This window comes from Ceratotherium simum, chromosome 3, assembly GCF_057802395.1.
Source record: "Ceratotherium simum simum isolate JZ-2026a chromosome 3, ASM5780239v1, whole genome shotgun sequence".
NCBI lineage: Eukaryota > Metazoa > Chordata > Mammalia > Perissodactyla > Rhinocerotidae > Ceratotherium > Ceratotherium simum.
In genome coordinates, this window is record NC_141902.1 from 45,195,587 (window position 1) to 45,220,576 (window position 24,990).

The window sequence follows — 24,990 nt, forward strand, 5'->3', positions numbered from 1 at the left end:
AGAATTAGGATTCAATTAGTTGGAGGAGCTGCAAAGGGTGGCTAGGAAAAAAAGCAAATCCACTTTCCAGATAGGAGCAAATTAAGAGGGGCTTTTTCTGGCAAAGAGAGAGATAAAAGAGGAGCTGGGCAGAATCCAGGAGAGGTTAGAGCCTTCAGACAGTCCTGTAACTGAAGACATGACTCCTTCGGCCTGACTCAGGGGTTAGATTTTTAGCCTCACTAGATAGGACTGGAGAATCCCAACATAGTTTCAAGTTGAAAGTATTAGGAATCAGATTTTCTACGCAGGTTGTAGACCATTTGTTAATATTTAATAAAAGGAGGAAAGCTGGATTCATAAATAAGCATTGACCTATAAATTACCTATCTGTAGATTGCTATCTGAGATTTCCTCTACTGTTAATTACTCTGTCAGTTTTTCAAACTTTTTGACCATGACTCACAGTAAAAAATGTTTTACATTGCAATGTAATAAATAATACACATGGGCAGACACTCTCTGAAAAGTTTCAGAAAGCAATATTTACCCTTTATACTTGCAATGTTTTCCATTCCATTACCTTCTGTTTAAAAAGCTTATTTTGAACCACTAAATTGATTTCATGATCAGCTAATGGGTTACTACCAATTGTTTGAAAACATTGCTCTAAGAGATTTACTAAAATTATGATGAACTAAAAACCAGTATGGAGAAGAGGTTTAGGAGCAAAATAAAGGGGTAAAGATGTTCTGTCCCAGGGTCTCAGTCCAAGATGAGGAAATACCAATCCTTTCAATAATGGCAGCAGGAATTCCCAGTAACATACTGAGAAACCGGTTTGGAAGTGTTTTTGGGTGGTTTTAGCACTCAACTCCTTTTTCTTCTACACATAGTGCCATTTATTTGATAACAAGTTATTTCTGTTTGGGAGAATTTTCTAGGTCCTTTATTTCTTCCTTTTTATTTTTACATTGTAGATAGTTTGATAATTGTTGGCACATTTCCCATGAAATAAATCAGAAAAATGGAAAGAAGTGAAATCCTTACCTGTTCCATATTGTTATCAAAGAAGGAGATTAGAAACTATTGACTATAATGAGTTTTCTGGATTTTTTTATTTGTATTTCAGCACACAGAAGTATAAGGAAGAATGAACTTTATTTATTTATTTATTTATTTTTTAAATTTTTTGTTTATTGCAGTAACATTGGTTTATAACATTGTAAAAATTTCAGGTGTACATCATTGTACTTCTATTTCTGCATAGATTACATCATGTTCACCACCAAAATACTAATTACAACCCATCACCACACACATGTACCCAATTATCCCTTTCACCCTCCTCCCTCCCCCCTTCCCCTCTGGTAACCACCAATCTAATCTCTGTCCCTATGTGTTTGTTTATTGTTGTTATTATCTACTACTTAATTAAGGAAATCATACGGTATTTGACCTTCTCCCTCTGACTTATTTCACTTTGCATTATACCCTCAATGTCCATCCATGTTGTCACAAATGGCTGGATTTCATTGTTTCTTATGGCTGAGTAGTATTTCATTGTGTATACATACCACATCTTCTTTATCCATTCGTCCCTTGATGGGCACTTAGGTAGCTTCCAAGTCCTGGCTATTGTGAATAACGCTGCAATGAACACAGGGGTGCATGTACCTTTGCAAATTGGTGTTTTCAAGTTCTTTGGATAAATACCCAGCAGTGGAATAGCTGGATCATATGGTAGTTCTATCCTTGATTTTTTGAGGAATCTCCATACTGTTTTCCATAGTGGCTGCACCAGTTTGCACTCCCACCAGCAGTGTATGAGAGTTCCCTTCTCTCCACATCCTCTCCAACACATGTTGTTTCCTGTCTTGTTAATTATAGCCATTCTGACGGGCATGAGGTGATATCTCATTGTAGTTTTGATTTGCATTTCCCTGATAGTTAGTGATTTTGAACATCTTTTCATGTGTCTGTTGGCCATCTGTATATCTTCTTTGGAGAAATGTCTGTTCAGGACTTTTGCCCATTTTTTAATTGGGTTGTTAGTTTTTTTGTTGTTGAGATGCATGAGTTCTTTATATATTTTGGAGATTAAGCCCTTATCAGATGTATGGTTTGCAAATATCTTCTCCCAATTGTTAGGTTGTCTTTTCGTTTTGTTGATGGTTTCCTTTGCTGTCCAGAAGCTTTTTAGTTTGATGTAGTCCCATTTGTTTATTTTTTCTATTGTTTATCTTGCCCGGTCAGACATGGTGTTTGAAAACATGTTGCTAAGACCGATGTCGAAGAGCGTACTGCCTATGTTTTCTTCTAGAAGTTTCATAGTTTCAGGTCTTACATTCAAGTCTTTAATCCATTTTGAGTTAATTTTTGTGTATGGTGTAAGGTAAGGGTCTACTTTCATTTTTTTGCACGTGGCTATCCAGTTTTCCCAACACCATTTATTTTTTTATTTTTTTTATTTTTTTTAAAGATTTTATTTATTTTATTTTTTCCCCCCAAAGCCCCAGTGGATAGTTGTATGTCGTAGCTGCACATCCTTCTAGTTGCTGTATGTGGGACTCGGCCTCAGGATGAACGGAGAAGTGGTGCCTCGATGCGCACCCGGGATCTGACCCCGGGCCACCAGCATCGCAGCGCGCGCACTTAACCACCAAGCCACAGGGCCGGCCCTCCAACACCATTTGTTGAAGAGACTTTCTTTTCCCCATTGTATGTTCTTGGCTCCTTTGTCAAAGATTAGCTGTCCATAGATGTGTGGGTTTATTTCTGGGCTTTCGATTCTATTCCATTGATCTGTGTGTCTGTTTTTGTGCCAGTACCATGCTGTTTTGGTTACTATAGCTTTGTAGTATATTTTGAAATCAAGGAGTGTGATACCTCCAGCTTTGTTCTTTTTTCTCAGGATTCCTTTAGCTATTCGGGGTCTTTTGTTTTTCCATATAAATTTTAGGATTCTTTGTTCTATTTCTGTGAAAAATGTTGTTGGAACTTTGATAGGGATTGCATTGAATCTATAGATGGCTTTAGGAAGTATGGACATCTTAACTATGTTAATTCTTCCAATCCAAGAGCATGGAATATCTTTCCATTTCTTTGTGTCTTCTTCAATTTCTTTCAGAAATGTTTTATAGCTTTCAGTGTACAGATCTTTCACCTCTTTGGTTAAGTTTATTCCTAGGTATTTTATTCTTTTTGTTGCAATTGTAAATGGGATGGTATTCTTAATTTCTCTTTCTGCTACTTCATTGTTAGTGTACAGAAATGCAACTGATTTTTGTATGTTGATTTTGTATCCTGCAACTTGACCATATTCGTTTATTACTTCTAAAAGTTTTCTGGTGGATTCTTTAGAGTTTTCTATATATAAAATCATGTCATCTGCAAATAGTGACAGTTTCACTTCTTCCTTTCCAATTTGGATCCCTTTTATTTCTTTCTCTTGCCTGATTGCTCTGGCTAGGACTTCCAATACTATGCTAAATAGGAGTGGTGACAGTGGGCATCCTTGTCTGGTTCCTGTTCTTAGAGGGATAGCTTTAAGTTTTTCACCATTGAGGATGATATTAGCTGTGGGTTTCTCATATATGGTCTTTATTATGTTGAGGTACTTTCCTTCTATACCCATTTTATTCAGAGTTTTTATCATAAATGGATGCTGTATCTTGTCAAATGCTTTCTCTGCATCTATTGAGATGATCATGTGATTTTTGTTCTTCATTTTATTAATGTGGTATATTACGTTGATTGATTTGCGAATGTTAAACCATCCCTGCATACCTGGAATAAATCCCACTTGATCATGGTGTATAATCTTTTTAACGTATTGTTGTATGCGATTTGCTAGTATTTTGTTGAGGATTTTTGCATCGATGTTCATCAGTGATATTGGCCTGTAATTTTCTTTTTTTGTGTTGTCCTTGTCTGGTTTTGGTATCAGGGTAATGTCAGCTTCATAGAATGAGTTAGGGAGCTTCCCCCCTCCTCAATTTTTTGGAAGAGTTTGAGAAGGACAGGTATTAAGTCTTCTTTGAATGTTTGGTAGAATTCCCCAGGGAAGCCATCTGGTCCTGGACTTTTATTTTTGGGGAGGTTTTTGATTACTGTTTCGATCTCCTTACTGGTGATTGGTCTATTCAAATTCTCTACTTCTTCTTGATCCAGTTTTGGAAGGTTGTATGATTCTAAGAATTTATCCATTTCTTCCAGATTGTCGAATTGGTTGGCATATAGCTTTTCATAGTATTCTCTTATAATCTTTTGTATTTCTGAGGTGTCGGTTGTAACCTCTCCTCTTTCATTTCTGATTTTACTTATTTGTGCCTTCTCTCTTTTTTTCTTGGTGAGTCTAGCTAAAGGTTTGTCAATTTTGTTGATCTTTTCAAAGAACCAGCTCTTGGTTTTATTAATTTTTCTATTGTTTTTTTGGTCTCTATTTCATTTATTTCTGCTCTGATTTTTATGATTTCCCTTCTTCTACTGATTTTGGGCTTTGTTTGTTCTTCTTTTTCCAGTTCCTTTAGGTGCATTGTTAGATTGTTTATTTGAGATTTTTCTTGTTTGTTGAGATAGGCCTGTATCGCTATAAACTTCCCTCTTAGAACCGCTTTTGCTGTATCCCATAAATTCTGGCATGTCGTATTTTCATTTTCATTTGTCTCCAGGTATTTTTTGATTTCTTCTTTGATTTCTTCGTTAACCCAGTCGTTGTTCAGTAGCATTTTGTTTAATCTCCATGTATTTGTGGCTTTTCTGATTTTCTTCCTATAGTTGATTTCTAGTTTCATACCATTGTGGTCAGAAAAGATGCTTGGTATTATTTCAATCTTCTTAAATTTATGGAGACTTGTTTTGTGGCCTAATATGTGATCCTGGAGAATGTTCCATGTGCATTTGAAAAGAATGTGTATTCTTCGGTTTTTGGATGGAATGCTCTGTATATATCTACTAGGTCCATCCGTTCTAGTGTGTCGTTTAAGGCCAATGTTTCCTTATTGATCTTCTGTTTGGATGATCTATCCGTTGGTGTAAGTGGAGTGTTAAAGTCCCCTACTATTATTGTGTTACTGTCTATTTCTGTTTTTATGTCTGTTAATAATTGCTTTATATATTTAGGTGCACCTACATTGGGTGCGTAGATATTTACAAGTGTTATATCCTCTTGTTGGATTGTTCCCTTGATCATTATGTAATGCCCATCTTTGTCTCTTTTTACAGTTTTGTTTTAAAGTCTATTTTGTCTGATATGAGTACTGCTACCCCAGCTTTCTTTTCATTGCCATTTGCGTGGAGTATCTTTTCCATCCCTTCACTTTCAGTTTGTGAGTGTCTTTAGGTCTGAAGTGTGTCTCTTGTATGCAGCATATATATGGGTCTTGTTTTTATCCAGTCAGCCACCCTATGCCTTTTTTTTTTTTTTTTTTTTTTTAAAGATTTCACTTATTTAATTTTTTCCCCCCAAAGCCCCAGTAGACAGTTGTATGTCATAGCTGCACATCCTTCTAGTTGCTGTATGTGGGACTCGGCCTCAGGATGGATGGAGAAGTGGTGCCTCGATGCGCACCCGGGATCCGAACCCGGGCCACCAGCATTGCAGCGCGCGCACTTAACCACCAAGCCACAGGGCCGGCCCCCCTATGCCTTTTAATTGGAGCATGTAGTCCATTGACATTTAAAGTAGCTATTGATAAGTATGTACTTACTGCCATTTTTTAACTTTTTTTTTTTTTCTCAGTGTTTTAGTAGTCCTTCTCTGTTCCTTACTTCTTCTATACAGAATTGATGGTCACTTTAGTTTGACCTCTGTCTGAAAGCTGTACTCTTTAACTACCCTCCTCCCTCCTTTTATGTTTTTGATATCATATCTAACCTCTTTTTTGTGCATTTGTATACATTACGTTCTAATCATGGAAATAGAGAATTTTTCCTATTTGTGGTCTTCTCTTTTCCCCTTAAATCAGTCCCTTTAACATTTCTTGTAGCACTGGTTTCTTGGTGACAAACTCCTTTAATTTTTGCTTATCTGGGAAAATTTTGATCTCTCCTTCCATTTTGAATGATAACCTTGCTGGGTAGAGTATTCTTGGCTGTAAGTTTTTTCCTTTTAGCACTTTAAATATATCATGCCATTCTCTTCTAGCCTGTGAGGTTTCTGCTGAGAAGTCAGCTGATAGCCTTATGGGGTTTCCTTTGTATGTAACTTGACATTCTCTTGCGGCTTTTAGGATTCTCTCTTTATCTTTAATTCTGGACATTTTGATTATGATGTGTCTTGGTGTGGGCCTCTTTGGGTTTATTTTGTTTGGGGCTCTCTGTGCTTCCTGTACCTGGATGTCTGTTTCCTTCCTTAGGTTAGGGAAGTTTTCATCTATTATTTCTTGAAATAGATTCTCTGCCCCCTTGTCTCGCTCTTCTCCTTCCGGGACACCTATAACACGGATGTTAGTGCGCTTGATGTTGTCCCAGAGGTCCCTTAGACTGTCCTCACTCTTTTTAATTCTTTTCTCTTTTACCTGTTCACCTTGGGTAATTTCTTCTAGTCTTTCTTCCAGCTCACAGATCCGTTCTTCTGTATCCTCTACTCTGCTTTTGAGTCCCTCTAATGAATTTTTCATTTCCAGTATTGTATTCTTCATTTCTGATTGGTTCTTTTTTACATCTTCCATTTCTTTGTTGACATTCTCACTGAGTTCATCTATTCTTCTCCCCAGATCAGTGAGCATCCTTAACACTCTTAGTTTGAACTCTCTGTTGGGTAGGTTGCTCATTTCTGTTTCACTTAGTTCCTTTTCTGGGGTTTTGTCCTGTTCCCTTACTTGGAATGTATTCTTTTGCCTCCTCATTTTGCCTCTTTCCCTGTGCTTGTGTCTATGTCTTAGGTAGGTCAGCTACGTCTCCTGCTCTTGGATAGGTGACCTTATGTAAGTGATGCCTTAGGAGGTTTCCAGTGTGCTTCCCTCAGTTCTCAATGTTCCAGGGGTGGCCCCTATGTGGGCTACGTGTGTCCTTCTATTGTGGCCTGTTAGCTCTCCCTATAGGTGCCCAGGGAGGCTGAGTTATGCTCCTGGCCAGCTGTTGTAATGCTCAGCTGCTTGTGGTTGTTGTGGGCCCTTCAGTCTCTTTATCAGATGTGGGGAGCCCCAGAACAGTGGGCTGTAAGTTCTAATACCACATTTGTGTTGCAGTATTTCTTTTAACTGAGTAGTCCCCCAGCGTGGCAGGTTGTTAGGCTCAGGGCCTTATAATTGCTGTAAGCCTCTAGCCTATTAGGTCTCTTGTCAGCTCTCTGAGGATTGCAGCTGGGTGGGGCTGGCCTCAGGCACAGGAGCACCCAATTGTTTCAGGCTTTGGAAGGTGGGGCAAACCTCCTATGTGGGTCTTTGAGAAGTACAAGTCTTCTGCAGCTGACAAGCCCTGTTGCCCACAGGTCCACACACACAGTCAACACAGTCCTGCCCCGTGTGAGCGCCCCGACCTCCCCAAGCAGACCCAGTCTCTCCACGGCGGGAGCCCCACACCTGCTCCTTGTGCACACCCTGCCCCGCTCAAGTCGGTTCAGTTGCCAGGCTGCTGAGAATCCAGTCACCAATCTATGCAGGCCCACACGTTGCCTGAGGGCTTGTTGTTGGGTGGGGCCAGTCTCTAGGGTGGGCTGCCTGTCCTGGCTGAGCTGGATTAAATCGGTGCTCTAGCGGGTGGAGCAGACCCTGGGCTAGCAGGCCTCAGGGAGAACTCCAATGGCGTCTGTGTCAGCATGCCCACACCAGGTCACAGCAATGGCTGCCGCCAATGTCCCAGTCCCTGGAGAGGTCTCACCCCTCACCAAGATGCACTCAGGGCCTATTAGGTGAGTCTCTTGTCACCAAAGCACTGTGCACCTTTCTTTCTGGTGATTTTAGGATGCTTTCTGGAATGGGTGAGTTTGTGCGTGGGCCCTTTAAGAGCCAGTTTTAGTTTCTTTGTGAACCGGGTTTTCTGGGGGTGCTCCCCAATGCTTAGTAGCAGGCAAAGTCAGATATTATGCCGCTGGTCTCGATTGTGCTGGGTCCACAAAATGCCCACAGGGGGTGCGCTCCCCGGCTCAGGACCCGGCGTCTCCAGGGAGGCTGCGTACCTGTGAGCTGCTCCCTGCGGCCGTGAAGCTGGCGGCTTGTGAAGGCGGCGTTTTTCCTCTCCGGAAGGGAGTCTCTGCCTCTTCTACCCCAGTTAGGATTGTCCGTTGTTGCAGGAGTTCCTCTTATCCAGTTTTCAGTTCTGTCTCAGGGGTAATTTTTCCATGAGTAGTTGTAAATTGGCTGTGTCCACGGGAGGAGGTGAGTTCAGAGTCTGCCTGCGCCGCCATCTTGACTCCCTGTCAATCAGGAAGAATGAACTTTAAATGAAGCAAAGGAGAGAAATATTTTACTCTCCAAAATGTGCCAATGTCATGCAATGACTGACTAGTGAGTAGTTCCAGGGTTTTTATTTGGTGCATATTCATTTATTAGGTACAGATTTTTGTCTCTGAATATGGTGGATTAGCAGGGGAATGAGAAGTTGATATTGTATATATTCATTTAATTTATTCATTCAACATTCATTTATCAACAAATAGTTTAGGTATTAGAGATACAGAAGTAACCAGACCCACGTTCCCTCCCCTCATGGAGCTTAGACAAATGGGGGAGACCAATATTAAACAAACATACAAAATATCAATACACAGATTGTGATAAATGCTATAAAGGAAACAGACTATGAGAAAGAAAAATAGGAAGAGCCCAATTTGTATGGGGAGGGGTAGTTTTTAAGGAAGGCCTTGTGGAGTAAGTTAAGTTGTAAAAGCTGAGTAGGAGGTATCAGGCAAAAGTGACTTATTTTTTAAAGTAACTGTCATATTTTACATAAAGCACAGAGTATTCCAGAATGCTTTGAAGAGCTAAAACTTCAGCTGTAGAAAAAATATATCCTCCCAAAATAAGTGGAAGGAAAGATTCATGAGATGAAAAGGGAAAGCGAGCAGAGCTGCCGTCCAAGGCACAGGTGGTCAGCACAGCGGCTGATGTTGCAGGCTGCCGTTCGGTCTAATAGCTGAGAGCCCATTATTCACCTTGTAAAGCAGCCGGGGTCCTTACTGGTATCTCTTGGAAACGATTGTCATCTTTTGCTCCTCTTCTCTCCTACCACCTCCCTTTAGACAATGTTAGTGTCTCATTCCATGTGTTGGCAATGTGTAAAGTGAATGTGTTTTGTAACAAATTACCTTTCCAATTGGGCACATCTCCTGGTCTAGGTCAGTTCCTGTTCCATGAGAAATTATTTGCCCTTCCTTTGAAAGCTCTGCCAATAGTTTGCCAAGCCATTGTCTGACATTTCTATATTTGCATCCAGGAGAGTGTTTATGCAACATCGTTTCCAATATTGTTTCTGTTTTCATCTTAGTCTTTTGTTGAACACAGTATTTATAACATTTATAATTTTGGGGAGTGTCAGGAATGACTACATATCGCTACTCAACAAGGAATGAAAATCTAAAGAAAGACACTGCAATCAGACGTTTATTTTCCAAAGGACAAGTTTTCTCGGTCAGTTTTTCTGCCTTTTGGATTAGACTGTTCTTGGGCTGTTGATTTGTAATAAGATTGTCCATTCATGAAAGCAGATGTCGGGTCTTGGCACTTCCTTTGGTTCTCCCCCAGTGTGTGGTATAGAGCTCTGAATATATGTTGAAAAATGCTGTGTGAAAGATCACATGAATCTGTCCCTAGCTGCCCTTACATAGGGTGTGTGGTGCAGTGCAGAGAGGGGGTCTGGCAGATTGCATGGAGGATGAAAGTAAGCTGTCCTGGTAGCCCCAAGTCAGCGTGTGCCTGAAGGAGCCTCGTAAAGATGATGGATGGGGACTAGAGGTGTGCCTGAGAATCCACATTTTGGGAGATAAGGCAAAATGGAAATTCCCTACTGTTTCATGAAGTTCCTTCCTTACTTTTTTCTCCCACCCCCACAAAGAGTAGGGAATCTTCTTTTCCCTTGGAAATATTTTTTGAAGGAAGCAGGAGTTTCCTGAGTCAGAGCAGAGTTATACTGACCTTTCTGTCCTAGGGCTTCTGTTTTCATCTTCATCTTTTGTTAAACACAATATTTATAATATTTGCCGTCTTTGGGAAGATGAGGAAATCTATAGTTTCCCTAGTAGTTGAAGTTGAGAGATTCCTGCGTCTGAACCCCAGATCTCTGGGGCCCTCTCCCTATGTGGATACTTATTGTAGTCACCTCCCAACCCAAGCAAGATTCTGCTCTTCAACATTCAGAGGAGACAATTTTCTAGCCTCTGCTTGAATATCTCCAATAATCTCATTGCTTCACAAATTAGCCCTTTCCATTCTTGGACCACTTTAGTCATTGGAAAGATTTTTCTTGTATTTAATCACAGCCTACTCTTTCTATCTAAATCCTCAATTTTCTCCTTCTTTTGATATTAGAGTCTTTCAAAGTTTGAAGGAAGCTCTCCTGGCTCCTCTTACTCTTTCTTTGGGTCACACATCCACTGTTCTTTCTAGAATATACTTACTAGACCTTCTTGCCATTCTTACTCTCCCTTCTTAGAATGTACTCTTGCTTATCATTGCACCTCTTAACATGACTATTCCACGTGATGCCAGTTATGCCTCAATTTTTTCTTTTACTTCTACCAAGTGCCTATTTCTTTCAAAAAATTTCTGGGAATTATTCGACTGAGAATCTTTATTCAATAAGGTTAATAAATTAGAAATAGAAAACCAGGGCAAAGGAAAGAAGAATGAAAACACAGTAACTGTTATTTATTTAATGTAATTGTTCTGTTTCATTGTATTTACTGAGATTCCTGGAAGCCAGGGTAAAAAGGGAAACATAGGAAGTTATATAGATCTTGTGATCAGAATAGAGAAACCATTCCAGTTCTTCAGAAGAGGCAATGTTTTCTCTGCAGGTACTAAATTCTAAAAAGCGTTTCTCAAATGGACTCTTTACAGCACACAAAACGTAATGATAATGACCTCTCCAGCAATTTAAAAACAAATGCAAAAGTGATTTTCATGTGACTATTTTTTACAATGACCTTCAGCAGATGCTCTTGGCATAAGATTTGAGCAAGATTCAGTAAAATCAATTTATTTCCCTTGTAACAACTCTTTGAACATTCTCCACCATTTCCTGACCCTAGAGATTCCTCCCACTTCATGTCAGAGTCTTTGTGAATTGAAAATTGCACATACAGAACCCTTTCTCCCAGGCAGACATGTCCACTGAGTTATGAATTTGGTTGATTTAGATGACGATTCATGGGAGTTATCTTTTTTTCTTTGGTCTGGGTTCATTTCTGTATAATCAGAGTCATATTAGGAAAATTAACAGGTGTTAAATTTATCAAGTATGGTTATACTGGGGGGAAAATATTAATTATCCAATGCCCCCTCTTCTTTACCTTCTCCCAGAGAGTCCAGATGGGTTTCCAATCAGAGTTCCTGTGGTTTGGACCTCGAGGGTGGGACAGGACTGTGCTGCTCAGAACTCGGTATGAAGAAGCCTCCCCCGGGGAGTGGGAGCGTCCTTCTGACCACGGGAAGGGACGTGCAGTTCCAGGACACACTTGCCAAACCACAGAGATTGCAGGCCTACAGCCCATCCATTATTATCATCATTATTTAACGTTTTTCAAAGGTCAGAGCCAAAATAAATGGTCTGCCAGCCAAGGGAGTGACACCAGCCTTTACCACAGGCGTTGGAGGCCCCTCTGGTATTTAGTAGCAGTGACTTGGGTCATATTTTTGTCTGATTCTGTCCATCTGGCCAGGCTTCTGCCTCCTGCTGTCTTGCCACAACAATTTTTTTTTTGGGCAATTGTCTCTCCCCTCCTCCCCTCTTCCCAGTAATGCATACCCACCTTGGTATGTGTTTGCTGTCCTTTTCTTTCTTTCTTTTTTTAAGAATTTAAACAATGAAAGGGATGAATTCATTGTGCTCGTGAGAGATAAAAGTAGGCAGGGAGGGCTTTGTAGAGCTCCTGAATTTTGGGTTCCTGGTCCACTCCCAAGGTAAAGAATAATATTGTGGTCAAAAGCATAGAGCCAAGACTCGGAGTTCAAATCCTGACTCTGCCACTTACTAGCTAAATGATCTTGGGCAATTTACTTGACCTCTCTGTGCTTCAGTTTCTTCATTACAAAATGCATTTAGTAATAAAAACCTCCCGCATGGATCAGCCTCATATTGAGATCACTCTGGGATGTGGCTGTTTGAGAGAGAGCTGTTTGGGATTGTATTTGGAGATGGATAATGGGAAAATCCCCCAAGGCTCAAACCATCCAACAAGGTGAATTTTTTTTTTAAGCTGAGGATAAAATGGAGTGAAGTTGTGATGACTCAGAAATGTCTGCATCCTAGGGCTCATGGTCAGCTCCATTGTTCATTCTAATGGAATCGATGTTCAGTTCAGGTATACATAAATTTTGTTCCATCTTCTTACCAAGGTCTAGCATCTAGGCACAGCATCTGTTCCTCGAGGCACGGGGGACAAGGTAGCCTGGTGGACTTTGCAGCCAGACTTAGCTGGCTTTGAATCTTAGCTTAGGTTAGCTTATTGACCTTTTTGGGCCTCAATTTCCTTCTCTGTGAAGTAGTAATTATAATTCTGACATTTCAGGGATGTTTTGGAGACTAAATAAGCACCTATAAAATACCCTGCATAGTGTCCAGCCTTAAGACATTTGACATTTGTTAGCTTCCTTCATTTCTTCTGATTCTTCTCTGTCTGCTTAATTTATTAAGAAAGCCTCAGGGTAGGCAATCATTTAGAAGAGTGCTTTCAAATTTAATGTGCATACAAGTAACCCGGGGCTCATGTTAAGCTACCGATTCTGATTCAGCAGGTCTAGGGTGGGGCCTGAGTTTGCATTTCGAATCAGTCCCAGGTGACACCAATGCTGTGTCTGAAGCCGTCACTTAGAGTAGCACACAGCAGACTGTATTCTTTCCTCCCTTTGCATCTCACTATTACCTGTTAGATTCATGTTAGTATTTTAATAGATGTGTGTGTTGCCACACACATCTGCACATCTAGGATCATCATTTGGAGAAATACCAAAGGTTATATGTTATCATGCACCTAAGAATGTTCCTCCTTATCCAGTACAGGGAGCGATGGTTGAGGTCTAGAGAAACTTACCATAGACATTTTCTCAGGATCCCTATGGGCCTAGAATCTCAAACTGTTCACGTAAAATACCGTCTTCAGCAAAGCAGACCTTGTTGAAGGCCTCCTCTCAGAATCTGGGTTGTGGGTAGTTAGGTTAGGGAAGTGGTATTTGTCTCTCTCTTTAGAGTTTGGAGGCAGCTGACTCCAAGACTGTGCTCTGCTCTCCCTGAGCACCTCAGATATTCTTAGAGCCACGTGTCCCCACTAGTAGCCTTCTCCAGGTTTGTTATATTATGTTCTCTCTAATGTATAGATGGAGGAGTCCACTTTGTTCTTTTGTTTTTTGTGATACACACTTGTGAGTGCTTAATGCATACTCTTTGATGGTTCTAGATTTTAGCAGGTTTTTCAGATTTACTTCTGAGAATTCTTCTCACTGTTGTGCCTTTGTAGTTTCTGATCTTTTAAATATTTGAACTCCTTCTTTCCTGCATTACTTGCTGGAACATTTCAGCTTGAACCATCAGGGTCAGTTGCATCTGCCATGATCATTTTGGGAACTGGCTGTCATTGTCCTCAGGCAACCTTTTTTGAAGTAAAAAATGTGAAAGTTACTAATCTCTTTGAGTTATGTCTCTTGGAGTTAGAGATGTGAAGAAGAAATAATAGCCTCCTCTTCTTTTTTTAATTAAAGTAAGCCTACTTTTTTTTGCTTTAAAACACTCCGAAGTCTCTACAAGTTAGAGCTTGGTCATCAGCCATGTTATAAAACAAAGCAAGTCTACATCAGTCTCTTTTAGCCTTACCTTGGTGCTATTTCTTGAAAAGTTTCTCCTACCTGGCTGGGTTCTACTGAATAGGTTTGCCAATTTGGGGAAGAATTTGAAAATAGCCCCAGGTAAGAACCCTGACATTTTGAAAGTTAGGATGGAGAAGGATTACAAGGGGAGAAAATACTTGAGGTAAGGAAAAGTCAGGGAGTCATTAACGTTTTCACCTTTTGATATATTGATCAGGGTCATAACAGAAAACAGATGGCACACTCAATAATAAAGGACAATTTATTTCATAGGGACTGTTTACAGAGGTGTAGGTATAGAGGAAGCCCATGACTAGCTGTAGCTGAGTTGTTACTGCCTTTGGGCCTGAAAGTGACCTTGACAGGGAAGAACCTGACCTCCCAGTCCCCCTACTCCCCCATTCCCCATTTCCTGCCAGAGTTCTCCATTGGAAGAACCCAATGGGAAGCAGAGTGCACAGGAGCCTCTTGCTGTAGTTCATGCTGGGCAGCCTCCTGGGGTAGATAGCAGGATGGAGGTGGATGGACAGCAGATCTAGATGGACAAATCACTGTCTGGCACACTAGTTTTACACTTTTTTTGAAGGGCTTTTTCACCTGAAGACAATATCAATATTGCCAGCTCCTTGAGGAAGACACTGGCCTGTCGTCTTATCTGTAGGACACTATTTAAATGATTGTTGAATGAATGAATGAAAGAATGAGTGGGGCGGTTCATTTCCTTCTTTTCTCTTGACTTACACTTAGGGTGTAAAAGCTGGATGATGCCATCTTGGTTAGGGTCAGTGTTCTGAATAGCAAGGCTTCCCATAGGAAGACATTCCTGTCTACATAATTATTCTACTTTTAACAATTTCATTAGTCAAACTGCTAAACAAAGATAGAGTTTACTGTATTAATATATTGAGTCTTTTTGTATTATTATTATTGTTTTTATAAATATCCAGGTTTAACTAGGCAGTGCATTCATGAATCTTTAGTCCTTCTCAGTGAGTATTAAATCTAACCCTGTTATTTCTCCTCTTACTGGAGCCCCACTGGCCAGCAGGTGGGTAAGCTGTTGAATTTGGGAGCCCACATGACTTTTAGTTCTTTTCTAGGCTGCTTCAAGAGAAGAACCACACAAAGGGCTAAATTAACCTCATTAACTATCTTCAGTAGCTTTAAAAGGTCTATGAATAATGTCAGGTTTCTCCTAATTGTCCAGAGGGCAAGAGTCAAAATAGAAATGAGTTTACTGGCTACAAACTTTGGAAAAGTTTCTCATGCAGTCAAATTGTCTTCCCTAATGATTCTCAGACTTTAGTATTTTGCAGGAAGGGAAAGAGCTAAATGCCACTAGTAGTCACTAGTGGTTTGGAGGCACCTGGGGTTCTTGAAGTGCTCAGATGTCAAAGCAGAAGAGAACATGTTGGTGGGGAGGGGGATGAATCTCTTCTAGGTTAGAGCTTTGCTGTTCTTGCCTAGGGTTCTCAGGTTGTGTGTGTGTGTGTGTGTGTGTGTGTGTTTGTGGAATGTGGAGATAGGAGAAGTAGGTGAGCCTTAGAATCCCTTAGGCATCAAGGAAAAAGAGGACTTTGTCCTTTGCTAAATAGAATTGGGTCCTGGAATTTGGTTGATCTGTCCTGACATTAACTTCCAATAGGCTTCTTTCCATACACTTTTGTTAATGTGTTTGATGGCTCCTTCTTAGTCTCATGAAATCTATTGATATTTTACATAACTCAAGTATGTAAGAAGCATTGATGTACGGTAAGTCGCTCTACCTGATTATAACTCTTGGAGGACATTTTATGGGTCTATTTCCAGTGTTCCCAAAGACAGAAAAGGCGTGGCAGGCTCACATGTTAAAGTATACAGTTGTTGCCACACATCAGGAGATTTTTAAAAACAGCTAATAAGCATGTACTTCTTGATGCTTTAGTTTCTTTCCTCTTAAGAGGAAGAACACGTAAAATTTGGTGATCTCATTTGTTTCACATCCTAGTGAAAAAATAGGTAATATTATCTCCATTTGTCATAGGGGAGTGTTAGGGAGGGGACGCAATTGAAGTCCAGTGTGAAAAGAACACAGGCTTTGGAGTCGGCCAGATGAGGTTCAAATCCTGGTTCTTCCACTTTCTGGTATATGCCTCCAAGTCCCATTTTCCTCATCTGTATCATGAGGATAAGCGGGGAGGTTGTTGGGAGCCTTAAAGGAGATGCTCACAAAAGAGATAATGCCAGGCACTTAGCATGTAAACATGGCTGTTATTGCTGTTGTGGGGGAGATGACTTTTCATACTGGCCCAGGGTCAGAGTTAGGTGGTAACCCAGGTCTCGTCACTCCTCACTGAAGGCTGCATGGACTTCTTTCCCTGGGTATATTGTTTATTTACATTTTAAAATCCAAGTGTTTTGACCTTCTGGTTACTAATTTATTTTTAATGTGCCTATTATGGACAGGTCACTGGCTCTGTGTGTTCAGCAGGCCACGTGCAATGCCCATTACGTCAAAATTCCAAGTTTACCTCGTGTCACAAGGCAAAGTTAATGTTAGTGAATCCACATGACCAACAAGGAATATGGCACTTACAGAATCTGTCAGATGGTGTTTGGGCCGCTATTCTCAGAAAGTGAAAGCAGCAGGTGTTCATCGAGTATTTACTATGTGCTCAGCATTGTGTGAGGTAGGGGCCACAAAAGAAGCATTTACTTTATCTGTCTCTCACAGGACTGACAATTTTCTGGGGAAAACAGATCTATTCAAAACCTGACATGATTAAATGATAAACACTATGTGACTCAGTCACGTTAGTTAAGTGGGCTCTGGTCTGGACACTGCATGGGCTCTCATAGACTGGTGGATAAAGAGACAAGTAAACCCACACTGAAAGCATGGTTTGATAAATGAGAATAGAGTTATATATTGTAGGGGAGGAAGAAATTTTCCTCTATCCTTCCAGGTTCTTCTGGCTGGTCTAAGAATTAAATTGACATGACACAGAATAACAGAGGAAAATCAAACAAAGTTAAATAACACGTATACATGGGAGAAACCCAGGAAAACTGAGTAACTCACCAAAATGGCTGAAGTCACCACCTTAAATACTACCTTCAGCTAAAGACAAAAGAGGATGTTGGGGGTAGTGGTTTGGGACTTCAAAGGGGAGGAAGGCAATTCACGTGGAGATGGAAAAGCAAATGTTTGGTAAACAAATGTTTGCCATGCCTTTCAGAGACAATAAGATATGGAGAGGACCTTGATCAAATGGGCCTCGCTAGGTTCCTCCCTGTCTACCACACCTAGTTCATATTATACTATAGTTATATATGGTGATAGCTCCTTCCTGGAACAGGCTTTCTATCATAAATTCTTTTAGGCAGTTAGGGGGAAGGTCAAAGTTTCCTCCTGTGTGTTTGTTCTTAAAAATAACAAACCAAAGGGACACATTTTGGGGTAGCAAATTCTCCTCCTCTGCAATATACAGGGAGTGCAGAGGAGGAGTTATGTGGTGTGTGTGCATTTGGATGGTGGTGTGGGCTCCAGGGAGAGGTGATGCTTGAATTGATCCTGATGACTGGTAGGGATGGCTAGAGAGAGGAATATGGAGCAAGGAAATCACACTTTTCAAGGCACGGAAAGATGAGAGAGCCTGGGAGTGATGAAGAACAGCATTTGTTCGGTATTCTTGATAGTCTGAGCTTAGGATTTATGGGGGTAGTGGTGGGAGAGCAGACTGTAGAAGTGAGCAAGGGATAAGGCATTAAAGACGCTGTGTACTATGCTGAGAAGTATGAGCATCAAGGTGTTGGCAACCAAGCAGGCAAGAGAGGATTATATCAGTGTTTCAGAATGATCACTCTAGGAGGATCTTCTGGCAAAACAAGTGAGAAATAAGGGCCTGAATCAAGTCTTAGAAGAAAGAAAAAATGAATGAATGAATGAATGAATAGTAGTGTGCATAAATGGATGATACTAACTTGAAGCGTTGTAGTTCAGAGAAAGAGGATGCCATAGTGGGAACAATATTTGAGGAAGTTTTGAGTGGCCAGCCCAGTGACTTGCCCATGGTAGGTAGCGAATATGGGCATTGAATGGCAATAGGATTTATATGTGAGAAGACAGGAAGTAATACCACGTTACATAAATGTGTGAGATGGTCAAGGAGACAAATGTAATTGGAAAAAAGTGGTAGATAATATTTCATATGCAAATTGGTTGCACATTTTGAGGGCTTTGAAATGCTATCTTGGGGAGTTTGAACTTATTAATGAATAGGAAGCCATTGGAGATTCTTAAACAGATATTTTGACATTTTCAGTTTGGATTAGAAATGTGTTTCTGTATTGGGCCTCCTCATTTTGGTTGGAGGAAAATGTCTGGTGAGATGACACTAGTTCTGATTCTTACATTTAATGGAAATGCCACAGAGACAGCATTACTTTTGGACTGGGAAATAAAGTTGGATGACCCCACTTTAGCTGTGGGGAGACTATGAAATAGTCCATTGTCAGGAGACAAAGGAAATTGAGGCAGAAATGAGTGAGTGCCCATATTAGATTTCTGGTGGTACCAGTCTAGAGAGGGATGGAGCAAATAGAAAGATGGGGGAAACTGCTTGCCCTGTGGAGTCTTTTAGGGATAATAAATATATAGCATGCACAGTCAATATCTCATTCCATCCCATATCAGACTTAATTTTGATATGTTTTCCTATTGACCTCAATGATAGCCTTGGAATCCTTATTAATCCAATCCTCTAGGCAGCTACTATCAATTGATCAGAGTTGGCAGTTGGCATTAGAATTCAAACCTATCTGTCATGTCTGAAGTAAGAAATGAATGAGAAATAGATTATGACTGTACTCACAGTGCAAATCAATTTTTACTTTTCCAGGTGGAACTTGCAGAAATCTGCGCCAAGAGCGAGCGTTATATTGGCACTGAAGGAGGAGGGATGGACCAGTCCATATCATTTCTTGCAGAAGAAGGAACTGTAGGTGGCATGGAGCTATTCGGAAATATCAACTAGGGAAAGTTCACACAGAGAGGAAGGCTTTGAGATCTCCAGCATGCCTGGTTCTGGGCAGCCTGTTCTATTAGCTCTGTTGTAGGACGGTATTTCTCAACTGCTTTCAATTCAAGGCTACCACCAGTTTACTTACTCTGTTTCATGTTGATCACCTCTCCATTAAGCTTCCAGAATCATACCTCAAGTCTATTTTTCTCTCGTGCCTAGGTTTTTTTCCCACTTCTATTTCTCTTCATTGTTAAGATGAGATTTCTCAACTCCCTAGTTGTTGGGACCTCCGTTCTTGCTCTCGCCCCAAATCACTTCATCTCATGGCATTTTCATAATCCGTTTTTGGTTTTAAACCCAAACGTTAGTTCTCTTACCACATGTATTCACAACCCTTCTTTTCATAATTTACTCTTTGGTGTCATTTTTCTGTGTCAACATTTTTGGGGCTTCATTGGTGGGGAAAAGAATGTTGACAGGAAGCCAGGCATGAATTCCTTAGCTGGATACCACTTCCCCTTGGCTATCAACTCCCGTAGGCAGAGTAGAGGTTTTTGTTGTTGCCTATAAACCGCCCATTTCCAAAAGAGAAGCAGACATTTCTTTAAAATCTCTTCTTAGTTTTTCATCAGATTCCTACACACTTGGCTATTTTCCAAGAATACCTGGATTTCTTCTTATTAAGAATATTTATTGTTGATTCCCCTAAACCAAAGACATGAGGCGTGAGGAAATTTGGTTTAGTGCTAAGAAAATACTCTGGGTGTTTTGGATGAGACCTGACAAACAGACATGATAGCAATAGTACTGATGTTAATGTAAATTAGCTATAGAGTCTGAAGAAAGTCCAGATTCTTTGGGCTTGCAAAGCATTTCATGATCTGGCCCATGCTTTACCCCTCCATCCTACCCTCTCACCACTCCTCACCCCTCAAACTCTGAGTTCCAGGCAAATTTCAATACCCAAAGCTCTATTAACACCCCACGTTGTTCTTAGCCTCTGAACTTGCATATGCTCGTCCCTCGTCTTGACATCCTATTTGGGTAAAAAAAACCCTCTGTCTGTCCTACTCTTGCTCTTCCTTTAAGATTCACTGTAGATTTTCTTTTTTTCAAAGAAACCTACGTTAGGCTATATCTGATCAGGTGCTTTAACTATGTGTTTATGTAATGTCCTGTGCTTTGCTACTATTGTAACACTTACAACCTGGGAAAGTATTTGTCTTCTTGACTGTCTTTCCCACTAGATTGTAAGCTCTGTGAGGGCAAGGACAATGTCTGTCTTTTTCACTGTTGTATCTCCAGTGCCTAGTACAGTGCCTGGAAGTCAATAAATAGTATTTGAATGAATGAATGCATAAAATGCATAAAAAATTTTATTAAGGTAAATAAATGCATAAATGATTAAACATTTTCTGAATTCTAATACATTATATCTCACCTGTCACTTTTCTTCCAATAGGCCAAGTTGATAGAATTTAGTCCTCTGAGGGCAACTGATGTGAAACTCCCAAGTGGAGCAGTATTTGTGATTGCCAATAGTTGTGTGGAAATGAATAAGGCAGCAACTTCTCATTTCAATATCAGGGTGATGGAGTGCCGGCTGGCTGCAAAGGTATGAACTTGGACAACTAGTGAAACTTGAAGTAGGCTTTCCTTGTCGTTTTTCTCTTTATACCTCATTACTTTGTCTCTTTCTCTAAAATTTAGAGCAAGATCCTGACTGCAGCAACATTCTAATTGAAAGTCTTCGGGTATAGAGCAATCTGATTCCAAACTCAGTAGATAAATAAATCTATATGTGTGCCCTGCAACCTCTAGTTATTTGGAAGCCAAATGAACTTCACAGTTGAGTCTTCTAGGGTGGCAATGGGGAGAAGAGGAAGGCTTATATCTTTGAAGCACATGCCATGGGTTAGGTCTATGGGTGAGAAAGACAGTTGGAGGCAATTGATGAGAGGTGACCTTGTTTCCTCAACAAAAGTGATGGCAATCTCAACTCTTGGTTCTCTCAGAAGCACCATTTTGTATTAAGCCATCACAGGTCACTCCAAAAATATAGGCTTAGTATAACCCCCCTGTGCCCAGAAGACTTCTATGTACATGTCTACTAGGGAAACACAAACCAGAAGGGAGTCTTGGCAGTTCTCTGTTCCACAGTTTAGAAGACCCTTGCCAGTCAAACTTTAAATCTACTTAGGAAGTATTCGTTGAATACGTGTTGTATACCTAGCAGCATGAAGATATGCAGAAGGATATAGGAGATAAGAATAGAGAGAGTAGGGAGTAGAGTTGAGAGTTAAAGTTAGGGGTATATGAAATAGGAAACGGTTAGTATGTGAATAGATGGTATGTAATCAGGTGCTCTAAAAAGTGACACAGAATTAAATGCTATGGAGGATCCAGAATGGTACACAATCTGACTAGAAAGGTGGAGAGAACTGAGGCTGGGAGCTGGGGAGTGGATTCTGGGTGCTCTACTTTCTCTCAGTCATTCTTCAGATAGCGGTTAGAATGATGGTTTAGAAATTTAAATCTAATCAGATAATTCCCCTGCTGAACACCTTTCAAAAGCTTTCCATTTCATTGGAATACAGTAAAAAGTCCTTATTACTACCTGAAGAGCCCAGCTAGATGCAATGCCAGTGCACTTCATCCTCTTCCTCTCTTAGCATCCCCTGCTCCTGTTACACTCCAGCCATGATACTTGTTCTCAACTCAGGGACTTTGCACATGTTCAGAACACTCTTCTCCAAGCCCTCTTTGAAGTCTCAGCCTAAATGTCCCTCAGAGAAGCCTTCCTTGACTTCCTTACTCCCAGACTAAGGTAGGGCTCCCTTCATATTTCACAGCACTTGCATTTCTTAGTTATGGTACTTATCACAATTGTTTATTGTCTGTCCTCTCTTTCTGATTGGATTTTACCTGAGAGCTAAGACTATGTCCATCTTGTTAATTCTCACATCCCTAATGCCTGGCATAGTGCTTAGGCCAAAGCAGGCACAGGGTAAACATTTGTTGAGTAAATGAATGACTACTCCATGTGTTACCTGCCCTGTTGTATTTATTTTACTCAGTTTCACAATTATTTACAGTTACGTATTGTGGGCCCAGTACCGCACTAGCTACCATGGAGATGTGTGAGGTGTAGTTACCCCTTGTGACTGACTTTCCCTTACTCCTACTTTCTGAAGTTCTGAAGCTGGGGAGATAAAGATATGATGAGTCAGAAAAATAAATTTTTTTTTTCTGGAAAATTTTGGGCTTAAACATTTTTTTAAATTCATGATTTAAATGTTTTAAATTTGGAACTTAGATAATTTATAAAAATTATGTAAAAGAAATGTTTTAATATTAAACTCTTCACAGTATCTGATCAGCGCATTTATGAGAAGTAATGGTACAGTAAACTTTTCAATATCAAGGCTTCAGTGAACCTTTTTTTCCTTTAGGACAAACTTCCTCTTTCAGGAGATGGAAGAAATTAGTGTCTTATTTGTTTGAGGGCTTATTTTTGTTGACTTTTTATTTTGAAATCAATGAGTAAGTTCTGCCTTCCTGAGAAGACCTCAAATATACACAACATGTTTTCAAATTCTTATCACGAAATTAGATATCCTCTAAGAGATCCATAGATGAGCTAAAACACCGAGACGTTTGAAATGGGTTCATGTTGTGCCTACCGACTTCTAAAGATGTGAGAAGAAAGTGAGGAATAAAATTGTGGTGCTGAATCTCTGTAGTGAAAGTTGTCAGGATGGGGGGAGTCTTTTGAGAGTTAACTAGAAAAAGGGCATCTCTTTTGGAAGCAGTAGTAACTGAAAACCTTAATCCACTGCAGAGCCTCCTGTACTTCAGAATGTTTTCTGAGCTTAGCTGTATAACTCCATGTGTGTTTGAGAGGTGCTTTGGTCAGTGAAATTGGCATCTATCTGAATTCAGCTTTTTGCCACACACTTCTCCCAATTAGTGTAGATAAAACACATTCTTTTAAATACTCTGCATTTGTCTCTCTTGTAAACTATGGAAGAAAGAAAAGTGAAAGACTTTATTAAGATGGAGAATGTTTTCTAAATCATGTTGCTGCAAATCACTAGAATCCAAGGTTCTGTACAAAAGGTAAATAAAGATAAAACTGCAATATGGGCTGCACACATAGGTGTTGGTGTTAAGAATATGCTTTTGCCTAGGAATATAGGCTGGAATTCTGCTAAGCATATTTTCCTCATAGTATGGTTCCATTCTTTCATTTTCGGCAACATGTGAAGGAACATAATTTTTGTTTGGAAATGGGCTCATCGAATCAGGAAGTGAAAAGGTAAAGAAGTTTGTTTTAATCTGGACAAACCTTCTGTTTTCAGACAATAAAAATGAAGTGTCAGTGGAGAAATGACTCATCAGGATAGTTTTGAAAATGAGACTGATTAGATAGAGCTCCACATGGCAAAATTATAATGAATAACACTTATTTTTCTTCTCCTCCTTTCTCTCCAAGCTCCTTTTTTGAAAATGAGTACCTTTTGTATCTACTTAGCACAGAGAAGTACACTAAACTAATAAAGATGATTTTTCTTTGTTTTGTTTTAATGTTGATAGTTTCTTCTATTCTCAAGTCTCCTTTCTCTCCCTCTCTGTCTCTCCCTTCTCCCTCCTCTCTTTCCGACAGCTTCCAAAAACCTAATTGATGCAAATTCATTAAAAGTCAGAGTCCTTTAGTGCCATTTGAACTAAAATGAAAAACATTTAAAAGCAAACTCAATAGAGATTTATAATTATTACTTGGGTAAATGATACTTATAAGTGAAGAAGAACATTTTTATGTTTTTAAGTTAACAAAGTGGCCAGAAATCTTTAATGAGCACAAAATTTTTCATATTTTACACATATTCAGTGGCTTAAACCTTTCCAGAAATGTGTTATCTCTATAAAAGAGATAATAAAAGAGATAATCCCTTAATTATATTGAGGGATAAGATGTGTGATGTTGATACGTAATACGGGAAGTCAAAAAGGGAAGAGAAATGCTGTTGCTTTTTACAAACCCTGAGCTCCTTTTGGCAACATGTGGAGCAATGAAGGAGAGAGTTTCATGTGGTCTTTTGACACTTCAAGTAAAATTTACAGTATGATTCTTTACAGGGCCTGTCTGGTCGGAGGCCTTTACTCACCCAGTTTTTTAGCTCCCGTCACTTAGTGGACAATATGGAACTTATTTTCAGTCTGGTGATAGAATGTGAGAAGTGGGCATAATATTCTCAGGACTTTGGTGGTTTCCTTGAATTTGAGTGGAGAAAAACCAAATACCCAAGAATGTGGCCAATTTCACTCAGCCTGTTGATTCAGTAGAGCGCGCTCTGCCAAGATCTAGTGTGGGGTATTCCCAGAATGGTGAGACAGACCAAGCTGCAGGGCAGAGGACGCACATATTGGGGAATGGGGTTGATGTGTTTAGTGGAACCACGTTGTGGCAGGGCCTTCAGTGCTGTGCTAAGGATGACTCAGGCTTAGTACTGGAAGCAATGGGGAGCCACTAGTGTTGTTAGCAAGATATTTTAGAAATATTTATCTGGCAGCAGGAACTTGTTTGCCTTGGTTGAAGAGAAGTGGGTCTTAGAGTGTCAGTGAGGAAGGGGTAAAAAGGGAAAGAAATGAGACAAGCCATGACTGGACCCAGTAAAGTGTCGGGTATAAGGCTCTCTATGATTGGGTTTCTGTCTACCTTTTGGCATAAACGCCATGACTTTGAGGAAGTTTTCTCTGACTACCCTCCCCACTTCCATTATGTTAAATGTCCTTTTATACGCTCTTACCACATCCTGTATTTTTCCATTATAGCAGTTTATCACAATTGGATTAAGTTCTTCACTGTGTAATTATTATTTAACATCTGTCTCCTTGGACAGACTATGAGCTCCATGTGGTCAGGAGCCATGCGTGCCTTATTCACTGTTGTCTGCCTAGGGCCTGGGAAGTAGTAGGTACTCAGTAAGCACTCATGGCACATAGATGTGTGTGAATGAAGGCAAAGTGTCGAGTCAATAAGGGCT

The 24,990-nt window shown here is 40.1% G+C and overlaps 1 protein-coding gene across 4 annotated transcripts in view; it reads left to right on the forward strand.

The window, feature by feature from the left end:
- The window catches only part of GALK2 (galactokinase 2), a 134,787-nt gene that overhangs the window by 69,240 nt on the left and 40,557 nt on the right, over positions 1-24,990 (forward strand). For all 4 annotated transcript variants that reach the window (XM_087427015.1, XM_004421559.3, XM_087427021.1 and 1 more), the window contains 2 exons: positions 18,821-18,919; positions 20,406-20,558. In XM_087427015.1, the coding sequence (XP_087283141.1) occupies positions 18,821-18,919; positions 20,406-20,558 (252 nt within the window). The remainder of the gene's footprint in view (positions 1-18,820; positions 18,920-20,405; positions 20,559-24,990) is intronic.